Source organism: Lagopus leucura, unplaced genomic scaffold, assembly GCF_019238085.1.
Source record: "Lagopus leucura isolate 7727_CA_CO unplaced genomic scaffold, USGS_WTPT01 Super-Scaffold_702, whole genome shotgun sequence".
NCBI lineage: Eukaryota > Metazoa > Chordata > Aves > Galliformes > Phasianidae > Lagopus > Lagopus leucura.
Genome location: NW_024962254.1, coordinates 4,772,010 through 4,788,736, shown reverse-complemented (window position 1 = coordinate 4,788,736; position 16,727 = coordinate 4,772,010). Strand labels below are relative to the sequence as shown.

Genomic DNA, 16,727 nt, shown 5'->3' with positions numbered 1-16,727 from the left:
GAATTTCCATTGGGAGGGAGTCTTAGAAATAGGCTGCTCTGCCTGCTACTGCCCGTTATGGGAAGTCGGGCCCATTTACTTTGCCTGAAAAGGGAAACAAGAAATTACAGTGATATATATGTAGAAATTAAAAGCTAAATTGATACATCTAAATGTAATAAAAATCCAATGTAAATATAATTCTACTGGCCATTCTAGTATAAAGCATAGTAATTTTTAATGATCAGCTAGTAATTCACGTAGTTAAACGTAGTGTTCAAATAGGACCATAAGCTGCTGAGACATTGGTATAGGACTTGAAGGTGTGTCGCAGCACCTGGGAAACCCTCTCTGAACTGTTTTCCACTGTCACCGTAGGCACAACTTGGATAAATCTTTGTGGTGGATGTGGAACCAGGACCAATTTAGCCTGTTACGTTCATTTATTAATACTATATGATAACAACTATTTGGTTCCTGTTAAAACACAGCTTAAGTGGTTTACAGTCTCTTATGCTGAAGTCCTATTGTAGCCAACATCAATACGATCCAGAATCATAACACTTCTATGGCACTGTTTGATTTTTACCTCAGTACCATGGTGCAGAACAGCAAATGCATACAAATGTCCTTAAGAAATGGACAGAATGTTGCCTCCAGATGAAGAAAGGGTTACAGCAATACTGCAGCACTTTAGATCCCTCACTGGGATCGCCACCTCAACAATTTGTGAGATTTGGTCCTTGCACAGATCAATGCGGAAACACAAGGCCATTGTCATTTCCGTGCGCTCTCTCTTTCAGAAACCCTCCTTTAGCTGCTGTGCTACTCTCCAAAACTCCCTCTTGAAGTTTGACTTTATAATTTAACAATCAATAAGGCATCAAGTCCACACATCGACAGCAGCACTGAAATCTAAAGGCAAATATCGTTCAGACTCTAATGAATCACTAAGAGATAAAGGCTGGTAATATACACAACATCCTGGAGAGAAGAGTGAGTGGCAGCTCCCCTGCAATTATAAGTTATGATTTCTACTGCTATGTCACATACATCATAGAGAAGAGTCTGGAGTCTTGATTTATTTTGCAATCAGAATCAGCTCATGCTGCAATGTCATTGTTTGAAGGTGTCTTTTTGAAAAAATATTAAAAAGAAAGGTAAGAGTAAATGCTTGGAAAGCAATTACCATTACACAATGCCTTAAAGAAATAATACATTGTATGTGTCACGGTTTTGTGTGTATATATACATATATGTATATATTTGTATGAACATCTATATACATACATGAGCATACATACTAAAGTGGAACTGAAGAGGTTAGTGGCTTTCAGAGCTATTCCATAATTTCACTTATGAAAAATGCAGGGGTTATATATTATCTGTTGTAGGACTAGAGAGAGAGAGCAAACCAGAACTCAAAGACTCACTCTGGCACTAATAACCCCTGGATTTGTACAGCCTCCCCCTGACCCAAAGTGCAAATAATTGTTGCAGTCCCAAAGGATAAATGCATGGGCAAAGGAAGGAGGTCAAGTACAACACACATGTACATGCACACACACAAAAGAAACAAAATAAAATTAAAGAAAAAAACCACCACCAACAAATTCTAAAGCAGATGGAAAAATGAAGAGCCTAAAAAAAGAACAAAAGCAATATATAATCTCTTCAGCCTAAAACATCACGGAAAGGTGGGCTTGCAGGGCAAGTCACAGCTCAGTGAGCAGCCACAGAAGCTCTTCTTTTCTACTACACCATATATCTTACCACTTGCTATTACAGATGTCCAATTACACACAATGCAGTTCTTATAGAAATAGTCGCCTATAAACTATAAGACATATAACAGCAGCCTGGAGAAACCAGCTTACATGATGTCTATATTCAGTCAGATGAATGAATTCCAGGACTACTCTTGGATTGAGCCTCTCAGACTAAATAACCAATGCACGTAGAGGAAATTCAACTCTGAATTAGTGTATTCCGGCAAGTCTGATGAGTTTTATCCCATATAGCTCAGCTCACTGTGCATTGATTGCTCATCCTCACCCTAGGTGGTGTAAATGATCACAGAAATTGCTGGCAAGAGCTTATTGGATTCAGTGGCCAGAATCCACAGGAAGTCATATCCACTTTTCAGTGCACTGGCAAAAATATCCTTGTATAACTGAAAACTTGTATGAAACAATAGCAACCTCCGTGCTGAGGTGTATCACATCACTATATTACTGCAGACAGGAAATCAGATGCCATTGATTTTTTCAGGCTGCTGAGATTCACTTGTGAAGAATCAGGATGACAAGCAGAGAGCATAGTAACTAGACCTGCATCTTTTCTTTTTTCTTTTTTCCCTCCCAGTGTTTGTAAGTCACATCTTTTCTCCAAGCCATATCATATGTCTGACCTTGACTAGAAAGCCTCTGTTTTTGGTCCTTCTTGAAAGCAACACTGTGCAGTCAAACAAATAATCCTTAGGCGTTTGCATCCACTCCATCTTATAGAAGATACAACTCCACATCTGAATTAGTTGCTTTGCTTTGTCATTCTTTCCCCTATAGGTATTTTATTATGTTTGATAGTTATTTATAGCATTTTGTGGCATACATCACACTGTGTGAGCTTTGTGCACTGTCTCTCTCAGTAGTAACTGAACAGACTTTCCCCTTTTCCCATTTGTGATTGCCTTTTTCTGAATATCCTGGTGGTTGTTATTCAAACATGGTAATGATTAGAGAAAATAAGGTCTTTGCAGGGCTAATGTCAATAAGGTTTTTCAAGGCCTTTCAGTTCACTTTTATGTAATTTAGAACAAGGGCTACCATGAGCTCTACTAGCATCCGGGCCAGTTCTCCTTGAAATGCCAGCAGGTGCTCTGTAAAGCACCAAAGATCCCATTTTCCCATTATATAAAACGGGCATGATCATTTTTATATTAATGCTAAAGCTGAAATAGCTAGGAATAGAAAGTTTATATGCAGTATGGGAGCATTGCTGCAAAAGAGAAATGTAATGTGGTTTGACAGATTTCATTTTCCTCCCACTCTTTCAGTTCTTGACCTTTCTATAGCAACTATCAACAGAGGCACAAAGTAATACTTATTTGTGCCATAGTCCTGATACTATCAGAGACCTGTGGCCAATTTTACAAAAGCACCCAAACAGAGTAAACAGTAGAAACAAAGGGTAAGACTCAGATGTCTATTTTCTCCCTTCTAGTCAGCATGAATCCATCACAGCTAAGGAAAGATTTAGATTTAGCTTGGAGAATGGATAAAAGTGCATTCATTTACATTACATGAAAAACATACTGCAATATTGATTATCCATCAGTTTCCAGACAGGCAGAGATTAAATTAACAGTTTTTGAAGTCAAAGAGGATCATTATGTAATTTAGCTTTGTTCTTTACATCACACAAGCTCAGCAGTTTAATTCTATTACTCTCAGAAAAGAAAGACATACAACCTTGGCTTGAAAATGTCAAGACATTCATCACATCCCTCAACGGTTTGATGTAATGGCTAATCACCCTGACATTAAAACATGTGCTCTACCTCAAATTTGGAGCTAATTCCCAGACTCAGGCTCTGGTTTTTCTTTCTGTGCTGATGTTCTTTATTAGATGGTGCTCTCGCTCTGTCTCCCATCCTGCCTTTCTCTGTGAAGATGTTAATCCACTATAAAATAATATATCCACTATAATAAAAGCCACCATTTCAGTTTCTTCTCAGTACAGTTAAACAGCCTAAAGTTTTTAAATCTCACAGTGAAAACCTTATCATCCAGCTTGTGAAGTAATGACTGCAGGATTTTGCTCTACTTCCCCGTTCTTTCAATAGATTGACACAAGCTGTTTTTCTAATAAAATGGAATATTTTAACATCACGGCCAAGGAGGCAGGAAGGAGGAAGCAGCACTCACCTCCTCTTGCTGGGTATAACTCCCATCTCCTCACTGTCTCCCTCCAGGGTGACCCTCCTCGCCTGCCACCACTCATCGTCCGAGGCATTGATGACGTGAAGAATGTCTCCATACTTAAAACTGAGGCCTTGGCTTGGGAGACCACTGTCTTTGCTCTTGTCATAGTCAAACATGGCTCTACAAAAAAGAAGTAAAAATGTGAAGACAGGTGATTTTATCAGTCTAGGAAACATATAATTGAGACTAATTTGTCATATTTTGTGTTCCAGATAACCAATTCTCCTTTTCCAAGGGAAAGGTCTCTCTTGGAGGAAAACTTCCCACTTTGAAGTTAATATCTGTGGAATGCATTTGGTTTAAGAGAAATTGAACACCGAAGTACTATTTCACTCAAAAAAAAAAGATCATCATTTCAGAATATACGGAAAACAAGCCTGATAGAAAGAAACCACTTCTGTGACCTTGCCAACAACAAGAGTGGCTGTTGAAACTGTTCTTTCCCCACACCTCCATCTGCCCAGACAGGGATGCATTCTGAAAAATAAATACAAAGGATACAAATACAAAACTGTCCTAAGTGTAACGTACTTCAGATGCATGGATGCATCTATGTTAGTTAGCATTTATTTCAGATCAGCAGTGATTTTTCAAAAGGAATCTTATTATTCCCACTCACAGTGCTTTGGTTTGTGTCCGGGAGCTGGTTTAGGCTGTGCAACACAGGCTCCTGAAATCTGAAACTAAACTGAAGGATTCTCTGACCACAGTAAGTCTAGTTTAGCATACATCCCTTCCATGCATGCAGCACCACCAGCTTCTCTGTCCAAATCCATCCCCCAGTGCTGCACCAGCTGCCCAAGTAGCCCTGGCTGCTTGCTTTGATGTCAATGAGGTTTTTCATCAGTTTGAATTGGACCTCTGGTTTGAGTATACCTATGCAAAAGTCCTACAAATAGGAGGTAAAGTAATATATGTATAAGGATTCCATATCCAGAAAGGTCCTTCACATGAATCACAGCAAGTCTGTATACGAGTGGAGGTGGTGAGCTGAAGTTACCTCACTAAATCCTAGATCTTGATTAGGAGATATGTGGGAATATTTTTCCCATACACAATATAGTTTAAAGATCATGCCTGACAAGAACTGATGTTTATTTTCCTATAGGGAAATTCCAATAAGGCAAATAATATGATTATAATCCTAAGTACAGAAAGGCTAGATGAGTAAAATACCTAGAGGGACATAATAAGTCCTACGCTTTTATTGAAAGAAAGTTGAGGTACTCTCTTTGCTTGTAAACACTTCTGTGAGAAGGATTAGATATAATTAATTGTTGTGCACTGTAATGTAATTGAAAAGAATGATAACAACAGCTTTATGGCTAGATTTAAAACACTCTCCCCTTATAATGAGGAGGTCTTAAAAAAAAAAAGTTATTAGAGGTGTAACTATGCAACCAAAAGGTCTCATAAGCACTCATTCTGCATGAAGGGTTTGGCTCATGAAGAGAAAAAATGCTATTTTGAATATGCCTTCTCTGAAAGAGTTTATAGTCTATCTGGTTCAGAAGAGCTCAGATAAATCCCTTCTGAGGAGAAATGCAATAACTAATCCTGCTGTATAATCCATTTGAGCTTCCAGGATGAGCCTGGAAGTACTTGTGCCTTTTTTGGTAAATGTAAACGAAGTGAAAGTAACGTGAACAATTTAAGTGACTTAGCAGTGGAAATCCTTCAAAAAATGTGGCTAAGTCTTAGTAAAAATTGACCTTTATAAAGGATTCTTATCAGTAGCAGGTCATCTGCTGCTTTCTCAAAGAAGGCTTTCTATGACAACAAATGATGAAGAGGCATTTAAATTCAGAGGCAGCTAAGTATTGTCAGCCACCACTCCTTAACCAATTAATAACAGTCAATCTCTGAAGAAGAGTGCACATACACACAGATTTACAAGACATCACCTTGCTGGTACTGACCTTAACAGCAGGTAGTGCTCTGAATTCTATCTCTGTATTAAACAGTTGGCAGCTGAGAAATTCACTGAGTAATTGTGTGCCTTGCCATAAGCCCATCAGCATCTCTAGAGTCTGACCACAAAGTTGGCTACCTTGATGAATACGATTTTGGATCCACACGCTATTTAGTCACTCAAAACAAATGACAGTATTTGCTGTTGCAGAAAATGCACAAGACTGTCAATTCCCAGCAGTAAACTTCATGCCAAGTTAAAAATACTTAAAAATATTTTGAAAGCTCTAAGACAAAGGGTGTGTTTGAAAAGCTAAGCAGGAGAAAGAACTGAGGGCAGTCTTGAACAGATACTTTCACCACGGAGCAGAACTTAACATTACAGAATACCATTCTGAATGCAGAATGCAATGTTTAGTGCTGACTTACTTTGATTGGAGTAATCTTGTGCAACACTAATTAAAATGAAGTTTGAGAAAGACAAGAGAATTTTTGAGCACACTTTTCAGTGAATGAAGGATTCTTGAATGCATGCTTTATGTATGTTGACTGCTCCTTCACCAAATGAAAATGATACAAGAACTGACTATTTCCTAAACATTTCAAATTACGAGCCAGGTTTAAGTTTATAACTGCTTTTAATCTTTCACAACATTTCTGGTCAATAGCCAGTTTTCTATTATGAAAGAAATCAACTTAAATTATTCAACTTTAATTTTAGAGCTATTACCAATGTTGCTGTTAGGCCACATCAGCATCAGATATTTTTCCATTCAGTACCTTCTGCATAGGGCATTTCATCACAGGGTTTTGGGTTACAGGGGATAGATAAGACATTTTGGCATTACAAATCACAGCATTGCTATCACAGTGATTACTGTGAGATGTGAATAAAACACTAAAATAGGAAACAGAGCTCACTGCAAACTAAATAAACAAATGCATTGAACTCATGGTTTGGCCAGAAAAATAACTATGGGAGTGGGTGTGATTGTCAAAGGGCATACAGACATACACCCAATTCCCATTAGTACCTTTCTCTCCTTATTTCTGAGGTTTTTTTACTTGTGTTTTGAGAAAACTTTTAAAATCCTTACAACATTATGAAATAAAAAAGTGCTGTCTGAGTGCTATATATTGCTGCTGTCTTCTTGGTGAATGTCTCCTACTTGAAGAAAATCAAGAAATACAGTTCTGAGCAGTGAAATGGAAGATGCGAACATTTAGAACACACTTTATATCAGAAATATTCAAGATTATGTGCATCCCTGATATTATTCCAGACTTCAGAAGTGATCACTGTGCTAAGCTAATCCCAGCAGTAATTTGGACAGAACCTAACAGATTTTATTTTTGTGCTTGGGTGCTTCTTAATCATTTTTCAGAACCCACATCTGCATAAAGCTGAACACAAGCATTCCAAAACAGCATCAAAATCCTTGCTCAAAGATTGTTTGAAATGAAAATGTGAGAAAATTGCCAGTGCAAAGCCATAATATACTGCCAGATTTGCAGTGAGTTGTCTACATTCCATTTTGTGCAAATACTTTAGCATCTGAAGTACATTCAAAAGCTACGCCCCATTGCATAGTAAAGTCCTATTTCTAATGACAGTTCTTCTTGCATCTAGAGTAATAAATATTTGGCATAGGGTAAATCATATTATCTTTAAGGAAACAGCCACTCCGTTCGTGGTGCAGATCCATGCATTGCAGACTATTGGCACCCACCATGCCTGTGTTGTTACTGGAATTTTAAAAATTAAAAAACGAGGTACAGAAAGAGTAATTGGTCTTGATAGCCTGTGTCAGAAAAGGAAATATAACAGAGAAACTGAGATTCCTCGGCTGAGGTTGTAAACATCATTTGTAAATAGTCCTCATGACCTTCCTGACAAGGCAAAGGATATGAATGCATTCACAGCCCAGCAATATATGTTTACTGAATGCTCATGCGTGTTCGTGCACAAAACTCCAAACTTCAATTCCCTTACCACTGTACCATGGCCAGTAATCTCAATATGATACAGTTCAGGTACTGCGTGGCAGCTTTATTCTCATCTTTGAAATTACTTTCTTCTTCTAGCACAGATGGGAGTTTGCACATAAATTTGCAGGTTGCTCTTTGCCATTTACTTGATTATGAAATGACAACAACATTTAGCAGGAGAGAACCTCAGCTTCCGTAAACAGCCTGAACTCTTTGCAATCTGCCAGCATATCTGCTTATGTACCACTTATAGGTGTCACCATTTTCTCTGAAAATGTCCTTAGTAGAGATTCTCAGACATCAGACTTCATAGCATCATCATTAGGGAGAGATACATTATTCTCCCTCTTCTTCACATTTGTCCAACGCCCCTGTCCATTTTTTTTCTGCATTTGGGGGAATGCAATGCATAGAGGTTTAAGGATTTGCATGGATTTGGACAGCAATTCAGTGTCAAAGTCATAATTAGACCTCACATTTCTTTGCTGTCTATTCAGCACTCTCAGTAAAATGTGTAGTTCAACCCACTTGCAGGCTAAGCCTAAAGAAAACTTTAGAAGAGCATAGAACTTAGAGAATTCATTCATGTCGCTACAGCTGTGATAGAAATAACCACCACAGTGCAATTAAGATCCTATTTAAAAGGGTTGAATTTTCACATACTGGCGTGTCAGTAAAGACTTTCACCTTCTCTTCTCAGCTTCTTTTCACCTGGAGAAGGTGGACGGGCGAATCTTGTGTGTAGACCCTGCTGAAAAGTTGCTCTCTCCCTGTGAGCCTGGGAAGCTCTGAGGTGCTGCTGCAATGCCTGCAGGTTTCCAGATCACCCCAGTGCTAGGGGTGATCCAGTTGGACACTTCTCTGGAAGGGTGGGAATGAACTGTTTTGAGGAACACATTTCATTAGCAGTGTACTGTAACAACATGGTTTCAACATGCAAGCATAACTTTGACACAGGCCTTCGCCTCTAAGAAACTGATTCCTGTATTCCTATGGTGTTTCTCTCTTTTTTTTTTTAATCTTCTTCCTCTTTTTTTTTTTTTTTTTCCCCTGTGGATATTTAATGTCTTAATGGTCTTTTCATGAAGTTCAACTTTAAATACTGCAGTTGGTCTGAGAGCGATAGGTATGTGTTGTTAGACTAAATCATGCCAGGGCACTGCAGCATGGTTTTTATTTGCTCTTTGGAAGTCACCACAATGCAGGGACCAGCAATAGTCTGGATACATCTCCCTATTGTGGGGGAGAGAAGGAAATAAGGGAAGGGATATACAGAACAGAGTCATTAAATCATAGAATTGTTGGAAGGGACCCTTAAAGGCCATTAGTCCAACTTCCCTGCAATGAACAGGCACATCCACAACTCCATCAGGTGCTCAGAGTCCTGTTCAGCCTGACTTCAAATGTTTCCAGGGATAGGGCATCCACCACCTCTCTGGGAAACTTCTTGTAGTGCTTACTACCCTTATTGTAAAAACCTTTTCCTTATATCCAATTTAAATTTACTCTCTTTTGGTTTGAACACACTTCTCCTTTTCCTATCAAAGAATATGCTATACACAGAGCAAGATGATGTAATGGGACGTGGATCTGAAGTATGCAACCATGATCATGTAGTTTGGGATACTAATGTAGCTGATAGGTCTAAGCTATCACCGATGGAGAATCTGAGGGAGTGGAGCTGCCTACACATTTACATTCAAGCTTCTTCCATTTGCTGCCATTTAACTTCTTTACTTTATTCAGCTATTTCCCCATTCAGTCCAAGCCATTCTTTATCATTTTGCTCCTAATGGGAGTTTGGAAGGGAGATTTGCTATGGACTTAAATAAAAAGAGGCTTTGAGATAGCAGCATTAGTTCCAGAAAGATTTCACTAAGAGAAGGGAGAGGTTTTCTTTCCGTGTTCACATCGAGAAAGTGGACTACCATGTGTCCTTGGGAAATACTGTGTTCATTTTGCAGATCCTACATGATACTTAATGAAAGGTTTTCTGAAAAACTCCAGAGAAGATATGAAAGACTGGTTTGATTCAGGAGTGCTTTATCAGGAACAGGTTTCACAGTGAAACCTCCCAAAACTTAAGAGTGAGTTTTGAGTTGCACTATAAAATGTTTTTTTTTTTTTTTTTTTTTTTCCTAAAGGTTTATTTCCAAGTAATGAAATTATTGACTGACTTCAACCTGGCCTGAGGATTCTGTATCAAAATTTGAATGTTCTTTCTTCTCCCCATTCAGACTTAGCGAAGCTGTTGCTTGATTGCATCTCAAATTTCAGCCTGAGGAATCTGTGCAGTTTTGTAGCATGGGTGCCTATGTTGTGACATTTAAAATTATCCATATCCACAAAGAAAAGGAAAATGACTGAATGTCAAATCAGGGATACCTTAAACTACCGGGTAATTCACCTGAAATTGCAGCCTGTGGGTTGCACAGTTTGACACAAGAGTCAAAGTGTCATTCTTTGATTTTTAGTTTTAAAGTAATGGTAACTTACTTATGGGCTGAAAATACTGATTTCAGGATATATATATATATTTTTTTTCCCCAGGAAAAATAAAACAAAATGTTTCTTTTGGAGACAATGAGACTGAAAAACTGGGACTCTCTGTAGCAGCCCCATTTCTTCCCAATCCCAAACGTGTCTTCTCCCTAACACAAAATGCACTGTATAAAAGCACTGAATGTAGTTTTGTGAAATAAATGGTCTATGATGGTTCTAAGTATTACAATAGTTCTCAAGGGTCTGCTTTGAGTAGCTGTTTCTTTAGGTAGTCGTCTCAGACACCCAGTAGCTTGCGATTGCTTTCTCTCAGACCTAATCATGACCCCATGTCTGTTAACAGCTTTGAAAATTACATTGTGGCCAAGCTGCCCACAGAATTAGCTGTGCTTTTGCTAGGTTATAATCAAATGGAAATTTTCAGCACAGGAAAGAGCCCCACTGATAGCATAATTATTACCACCAGCTAGATTTATGACGACTTCTTTGGTGCTTTTTTGACAACGATATTAGACACCTGGAGAACTAAAGTAAGAAAAATGGAAAAAATGATCCATATTTATGATTTGTGTCACTTAAACATAAAAAATACAATGAGAGTGGTAAAGCATAGACTTAATGAAATGACTCCATTGCAGAAAAGCACCCCACCAGACAAAATGCAGACAGCTGTGGCACTGAAATGAGATATATTTTTTCAGAAATCAAAATGTAACACTAGAGTGTTGTCAGTCAGAGCATTCTCGCTTATTTCTGTGCAAATGTGCAAAAAGCATTGAATTTTTCAGACTTCCCTAGCATGGGAGTGCTCTTTTGTTCATGTCGTAATAAATCTGTTCTTACACTGTAACCTTTAGAGATTACTTTTGAAAAAGAATTGTTCTCAGGCTATTAAAAATGTAGGCAGGGAAAGGCAGGAGAAAGTATTAACGAGACAGAACATTTCCTGCTTTGTCTCTGACAAGAGAGGACATTTTGGAAAAGTCAAGATATTTGTTGCACCTTCCTAGTAATGATTTCTTCTGGCTTTGCATGCTCTCCTTTGACAGTGAAAGAGTCAGAAGTCAAATTTGCATTGTGATTGTGTCAGCAGGCTGGCTCTTCTGAAATCAAGAGGTGTCACCTGCATATGGGAACTACAACATGGATTGGTAAAGCTAATTTTCAAAATTGTTATGAAAATTAATTCTCCTGCCAAATGTGCAGAAGTGTACTAAATCCATAAACTCTGCTGGGTGCAACTATTTGAGGAATCATAACATCCTTTTGTCTTGAGGCCAGAACATGAAGGGAGCTCATTAAGAGTTTACACAGTCAGTGGGAGGCTGCTGATAGAATCCTTTGTGTTTCAGCAGCAATGCGATACATTCTTATTCCTCACTTTTTCTTTTTTAAAGAAGTGTGATTTCTCAAAAATCCAAATGCTAACCGTGCTAAAGCTGTATTTTTATGGAACAATAGTTGAGGAACTCTACATAACCTCTGGTTCATGAGGCCAAGCACAAAATCTCAAAAGGCATCAGATTGCCAGAGTATAATCATTTGGAAATCCATAGATATGGAAAAATGCTGAAGGTTTGAGCTGAACTCAGCTAAAACCTTCTAAACACTAATGGAAGTAACAGAGAACGTTTGCCTGAAAGAGCAGTGTTGGTTATAAGAGGTGTACTATTTGCTCAACCCATTCTTTGAATTCTACGAACTTTTATCTGTCACCTCTTACCTAATCCAAGAGAAGTTTATCCTTCTAAATTTGATTCTATGATTGGGTTGAATGTTCTCTTGGTAGATAACGTCTTCTATAAATCTCCGTCTTCTCTAACTTCCCTCCTCACATGGAAAAGATTGACAATAAGATGCCAGTGTATCCAAAAGTAGAATTAAAACAACAAAGAGTGCAAATAAAAATAGTAGTCCTAGATGTCACCTCTTAAATGTGAAAACCTAGTGTTTGTTTCTTCTTATTAATGCTATATTAGATGTTTTTGTGGTTGTCAATAGCCTTTACGAATGGACTTGGCAGAGAGAAGTGCCGATCAATCACTGTTACCAAAAATATTTAACAGCAACTACATGCCATTTAATATTAATAAAGTTTCAAGAGGATGATGCTAAACTTCTGCACTTTAAAAAATGAAATTAAGACCTTCCAGCTCTTCATGTGGAAATCAAGCTCCTTGCAGATCATTATTCATTCCATTGCATTCCCCACACCCTCAGTTTCTGGGATCCCCAGCTCTCTTGCACTAGAAAGCTTGTAGGATTAAGGGTAACAGCAGAAGTTCCTAGATCATGTTTTTTTAAGGTAAATTAAGCACATCTGAGCCAAGGTTTTGTTGACTTTCAATGAAGATTAAGCTCTGAATTGCTAAATTGCTTTGCAAACATTACCCTAAGCAGCTTGAAGATTGACAGAATTTGCTGCCAAGGCTGCGCAGAGGAAGACCCGGTGCAGAGAGAGAGAAATTTGATTCCTTGCTCTTGGATGGTGCTAGGACCTGGGATAAGCTATTCTTTTTGTGACCAGGAGATTGAATGTTTTTTTTCTCTAATGACATTTCTTTATTCTGTCTGTACATAATTCCGACGCAAATACACTAAACAACAGAACTGGGACCTTGCCTTTTAATACCTTTATTTAAAATGAACCTTGTGGCAACAAAAACCACAAAAATAAACACTTCAGGACAATTACTTGTTTTCTTCCTCCATACTGATTTAAACTTACTTTAATTTTAAGCCGTTCCTCTCTCATGCAAAAGATAGATTCACCTCTAATTCCTGCTTCTACTAGCAATTTTTAGATGGTAGAGATTTGTCAAAAGCTGTGTATTTAAGTTTAGGCAAAGTAATAATAACAGCACTCTCCTGAGTCAGGCTATGAAAAATCATTTTCTTTAGCATTTTTTTCTGTAAGCTTACCAATTTCAAAAGGATTACGTAAATTTTGATTAATGTATTGAAACCTACCTGTGGTGTGGTACATTGTATGTAATACAAAATAATCCATGGATACAGTTGCTTACCTAATGTGGCTCACTGGCAAACAGTTTCCTTTATTAAAAAAAAAAAAAAAAAAAAAGAACTCAAATTTTAGGGTGTAAGTCTCAGTTTGAAGCTACTACCACTTTTTAAGCCTGAATGAAATACTTATGCCATGCCACAGCCTAGATAAACCTTAATGTGAGATTTGTTGTGCAGGAAATATAAGACAGGCAGAAAAGATAAAAATCCAGTTTATATCTCTGGAAGCTATAAATTAACAGTAACTCCCTCCATACGGCTCACTGGATATGCTGGCATATTTTCTCTATTTTGTAAAAACACTGAAAAATGCCCTCTAAAAAACAGTTTTGTGGCTGAGAAACTTGTACATATGTTGTAACACGTGCCCTTGCATGGTATGTTCATCATCCAAAAATGTCCACATCTTATGGTGCTGATGACCTCCACACAATACTATGGTGAAGGAAAATTCTTTATAACAAAAACAAACCTTGTCATTAAGGAAGATGCAGGAGACCTTTCATCTTGCTCCCACTATCAGAAGGAGAAGCAAATCCTACTTTGACATTGCTTTGATAAGGGGGCTAGACAAGTGACCTCAGGATGGTCGCTTCCGAGCTTGTATCTATTGTATTGTATTGTATGTACTTGTATCTATTCAGAAACATCAAGATATGAAATATGCTAAGACACAGGATTGTACCCCAGATCATATATATCACTTTTGATCCTATCAAGATTTTTCAATTTTAATATATATTCTGTAGAAAATGGCAGTCAGACTTTGGTCACTGAGACACAGCATTTATCATAATGATTAAAAATAATTTGCCTTCTTTACAGTTCTTAATCTATGCAACTGAAGATGGTACAGAGATGCCTGAGCTATGTACAAGTCCAGTTGATGATCTCCATAACTGCACACTGGTGCTAACCCAACCTTGAAACCATGGCTGATATGGCTGCACCGCAGTCATTTGGGAACTATACCATGTCCAGCAGCTCAGCTGTATGTGCACTTTCAGCTCATTTCTTCTGTTCTGATTTTGGGAAGACAAATTAGGTGCAGTGCAGAGATAGAGTGTTAGAGGAATGTAAATTCCCTGCACAGAAAAGGATAGATATGGGTACCTATGGAGAACGGAGGTGTTCAGAAAACTGAAGTTAAATAAAAAAAATAGGCTGATAGAAGAGATGTGAACATTTTTCTATTTCAATGTCCTGATTCCCTATTTGTAAAATAAGAAGGAGAGTATTGTGAAGTGCTCAGTGGCCATATCAACTAAGCTTAAAGGGTGAAATCTTTTTGATTGCAGTAGAAATAACATCTACTGAAGCTAGATATTTGTCAGGAAACCCTACAGTGTAAATTACACTGTCATTTAGTGTTTGCTTATATAAAACCATTCCATTACAGTGATTTGAGTCCTGCAGAATAACAGCCCCAAAATGCACATCCTATTTTGATTCTGATATTACAGTGAGTTGTGGAAAAACAAACAAGCAAGGAAGTGAACAAACAAATGTCTCTGACTGAAGATGCATACTTCTTTCACTTCATGTGAATAACATTAATTGACATATTCCTTAGGTGTTTTTTTTTTTTTTTTGCCTGGACAAATTGTTTTGTAACCTCATTCATTCTCTTCCAACATGAAAAGAACAGTGCCATTTTGTGGATGGTTTAAGGTCTGAGCAAGGATGCTCACTTTGGAGAAAGCTGTGGTGTACAACAGGGAGAGGATCAGACCATATGTGCCCTGTTCTTATATGTTCCCTAAACATCTGCTACTACCGACTCTCAAGGAAAGGGCAGTTGGCTAGATGGACCTTTCCTGTGAGCCAAAATAGCTGCAAAAACAAATTGCTGTTACTTTTAGGGAGGAAGATAGATCTGAAAGGTGGGAAGTTGAATCTGCTTGCATAACTGCCCTGTGTTTCTGGGCTCTGAGCACCCTAGTTGAGCTGTAGATGGTCCTGTTCATTGCAGGAGAGTTGTACCAGATGGCCTTTAAAGGTCCTTTCCAACGCAAATGATTCTACAAATCAATGAATCTGTGTTTGATGATTGGGATTATTTTAGCAATCTGAAGTCTGCTACAGAGTAAACAGTGCTATATTATATTAAATATGAATTTTAAACCCCTTTTGCACATGTGCTTCATGTTTGTAGACCATACCACAGCACCTGATTCCCAGTCATGCTGTCTTTAAATAATTTTCTTACAAGTGCATCAAAGCATTTCTCTTATGTTCAGGTATATTATTTTTGTCTCTGGTCATACAGGCTCAAACTCCATTCTGTTGTTTAGGTCAACTTGTGACTGTCTGTGCAAGTATATACTATACTTTTCTCTATACTTTTCTTATTTTCTTATTTTCTTTTTCTATACTCTATACTTTTCTTTCAGTCTCATGAACTCAGTATTTCTCACCAAACATCAGCTGAAGAAATATCTGTTTCTCTAGCAAAGTCAGAAATGTTTCTGCTCCATAGCTATGACTTATCACTGCAGTTCTGTCATTAAGCTCTGGAAGCAAACCAGTTTAACGAGCTTTTATTGCAAAGAGCAACTTTCAGTTTTTCTGTATAAATAAATCAGTACAAGATACAACATGATGAAATAAGTTTAAATTAAAAAAAAAATCCCTAAAAAACGGACTATATAAAGTGAAACTTAGTTTCACTTAGCTTATAAAGGTAAAGAAAACTTAGTTTCCTTTAGCTTTATGATCTCTCTTCCTTTAAATAGCAAATTTATGCCCTATTTCCTTTACCACAAAGTCATTTACTGCAGAACCTCCCTTGCAGAATGCAGCTGCTTTTGACAATTCAAAAAATCTTCTCAAGTGTCACAAATAGGAGAGACAAGACTGAAAATCTTTATATCTCCTGCAGCTGCAGCAATAATGCATTGCCACTGATTTATCAGTCTCATTGCATTACTGTTCTTTGGTAGGGTGAGTTTGGATTTTCCATTTCCTTGATTTGTTTTGTTAGTTATATTAATGCTCTTCCCTTTATTCAAGGCTGAATGATCTTTTGCATGCAACAGTGGAGATGTGTGCTTTCAGATGATCTCTGATGTGAGCCCATGTCCAAGTCCAGGTTCATTCATTGTGTTCAGAGACAGGCATGGCCTTGCATTGCCAAACTGTGTGTGGGAACACTGGAGAGAAGAACACGCCTCCCTTTAATCCTATTAGAACCAAAGCTTAAAAATGGGATGAATGGCTATTTGAGTAATAAGACATTTTCAGTGCTGTGAAAAAGATACTTTTCTCAACTGCTTCTTGGCAGTTCATGGAAGATCAGCCTCGAGGAACTGGGATACTCAACTCTATCTAGAGCAGGAA

At 37.8% G+C, this 16,727-nt stretch overlaps 1 protein-coding gene across 1 annotated transcript in view; it reads right to left on the bottom strand.

Annotated features, from left to right (window-relative positions):
- LOC122175185 (disks large homolog 2) overlaps window positions 1-16,727 on the bottom strand; it is a 737,856-nt gene that overhangs the window by 51,976 nt on the left and 669,153 nt on the right. The window contains exon 16 of the mRNA XM_042862630.1: window positions 3,906-4,082. Within this exon, the coding sequence (XP_042718564.1) occupies window positions 3,906-4,082 (177 nt within the window). The remainder of the gene's footprint in view (window positions 1-3,905; window positions 4,083-16,727) is intronic.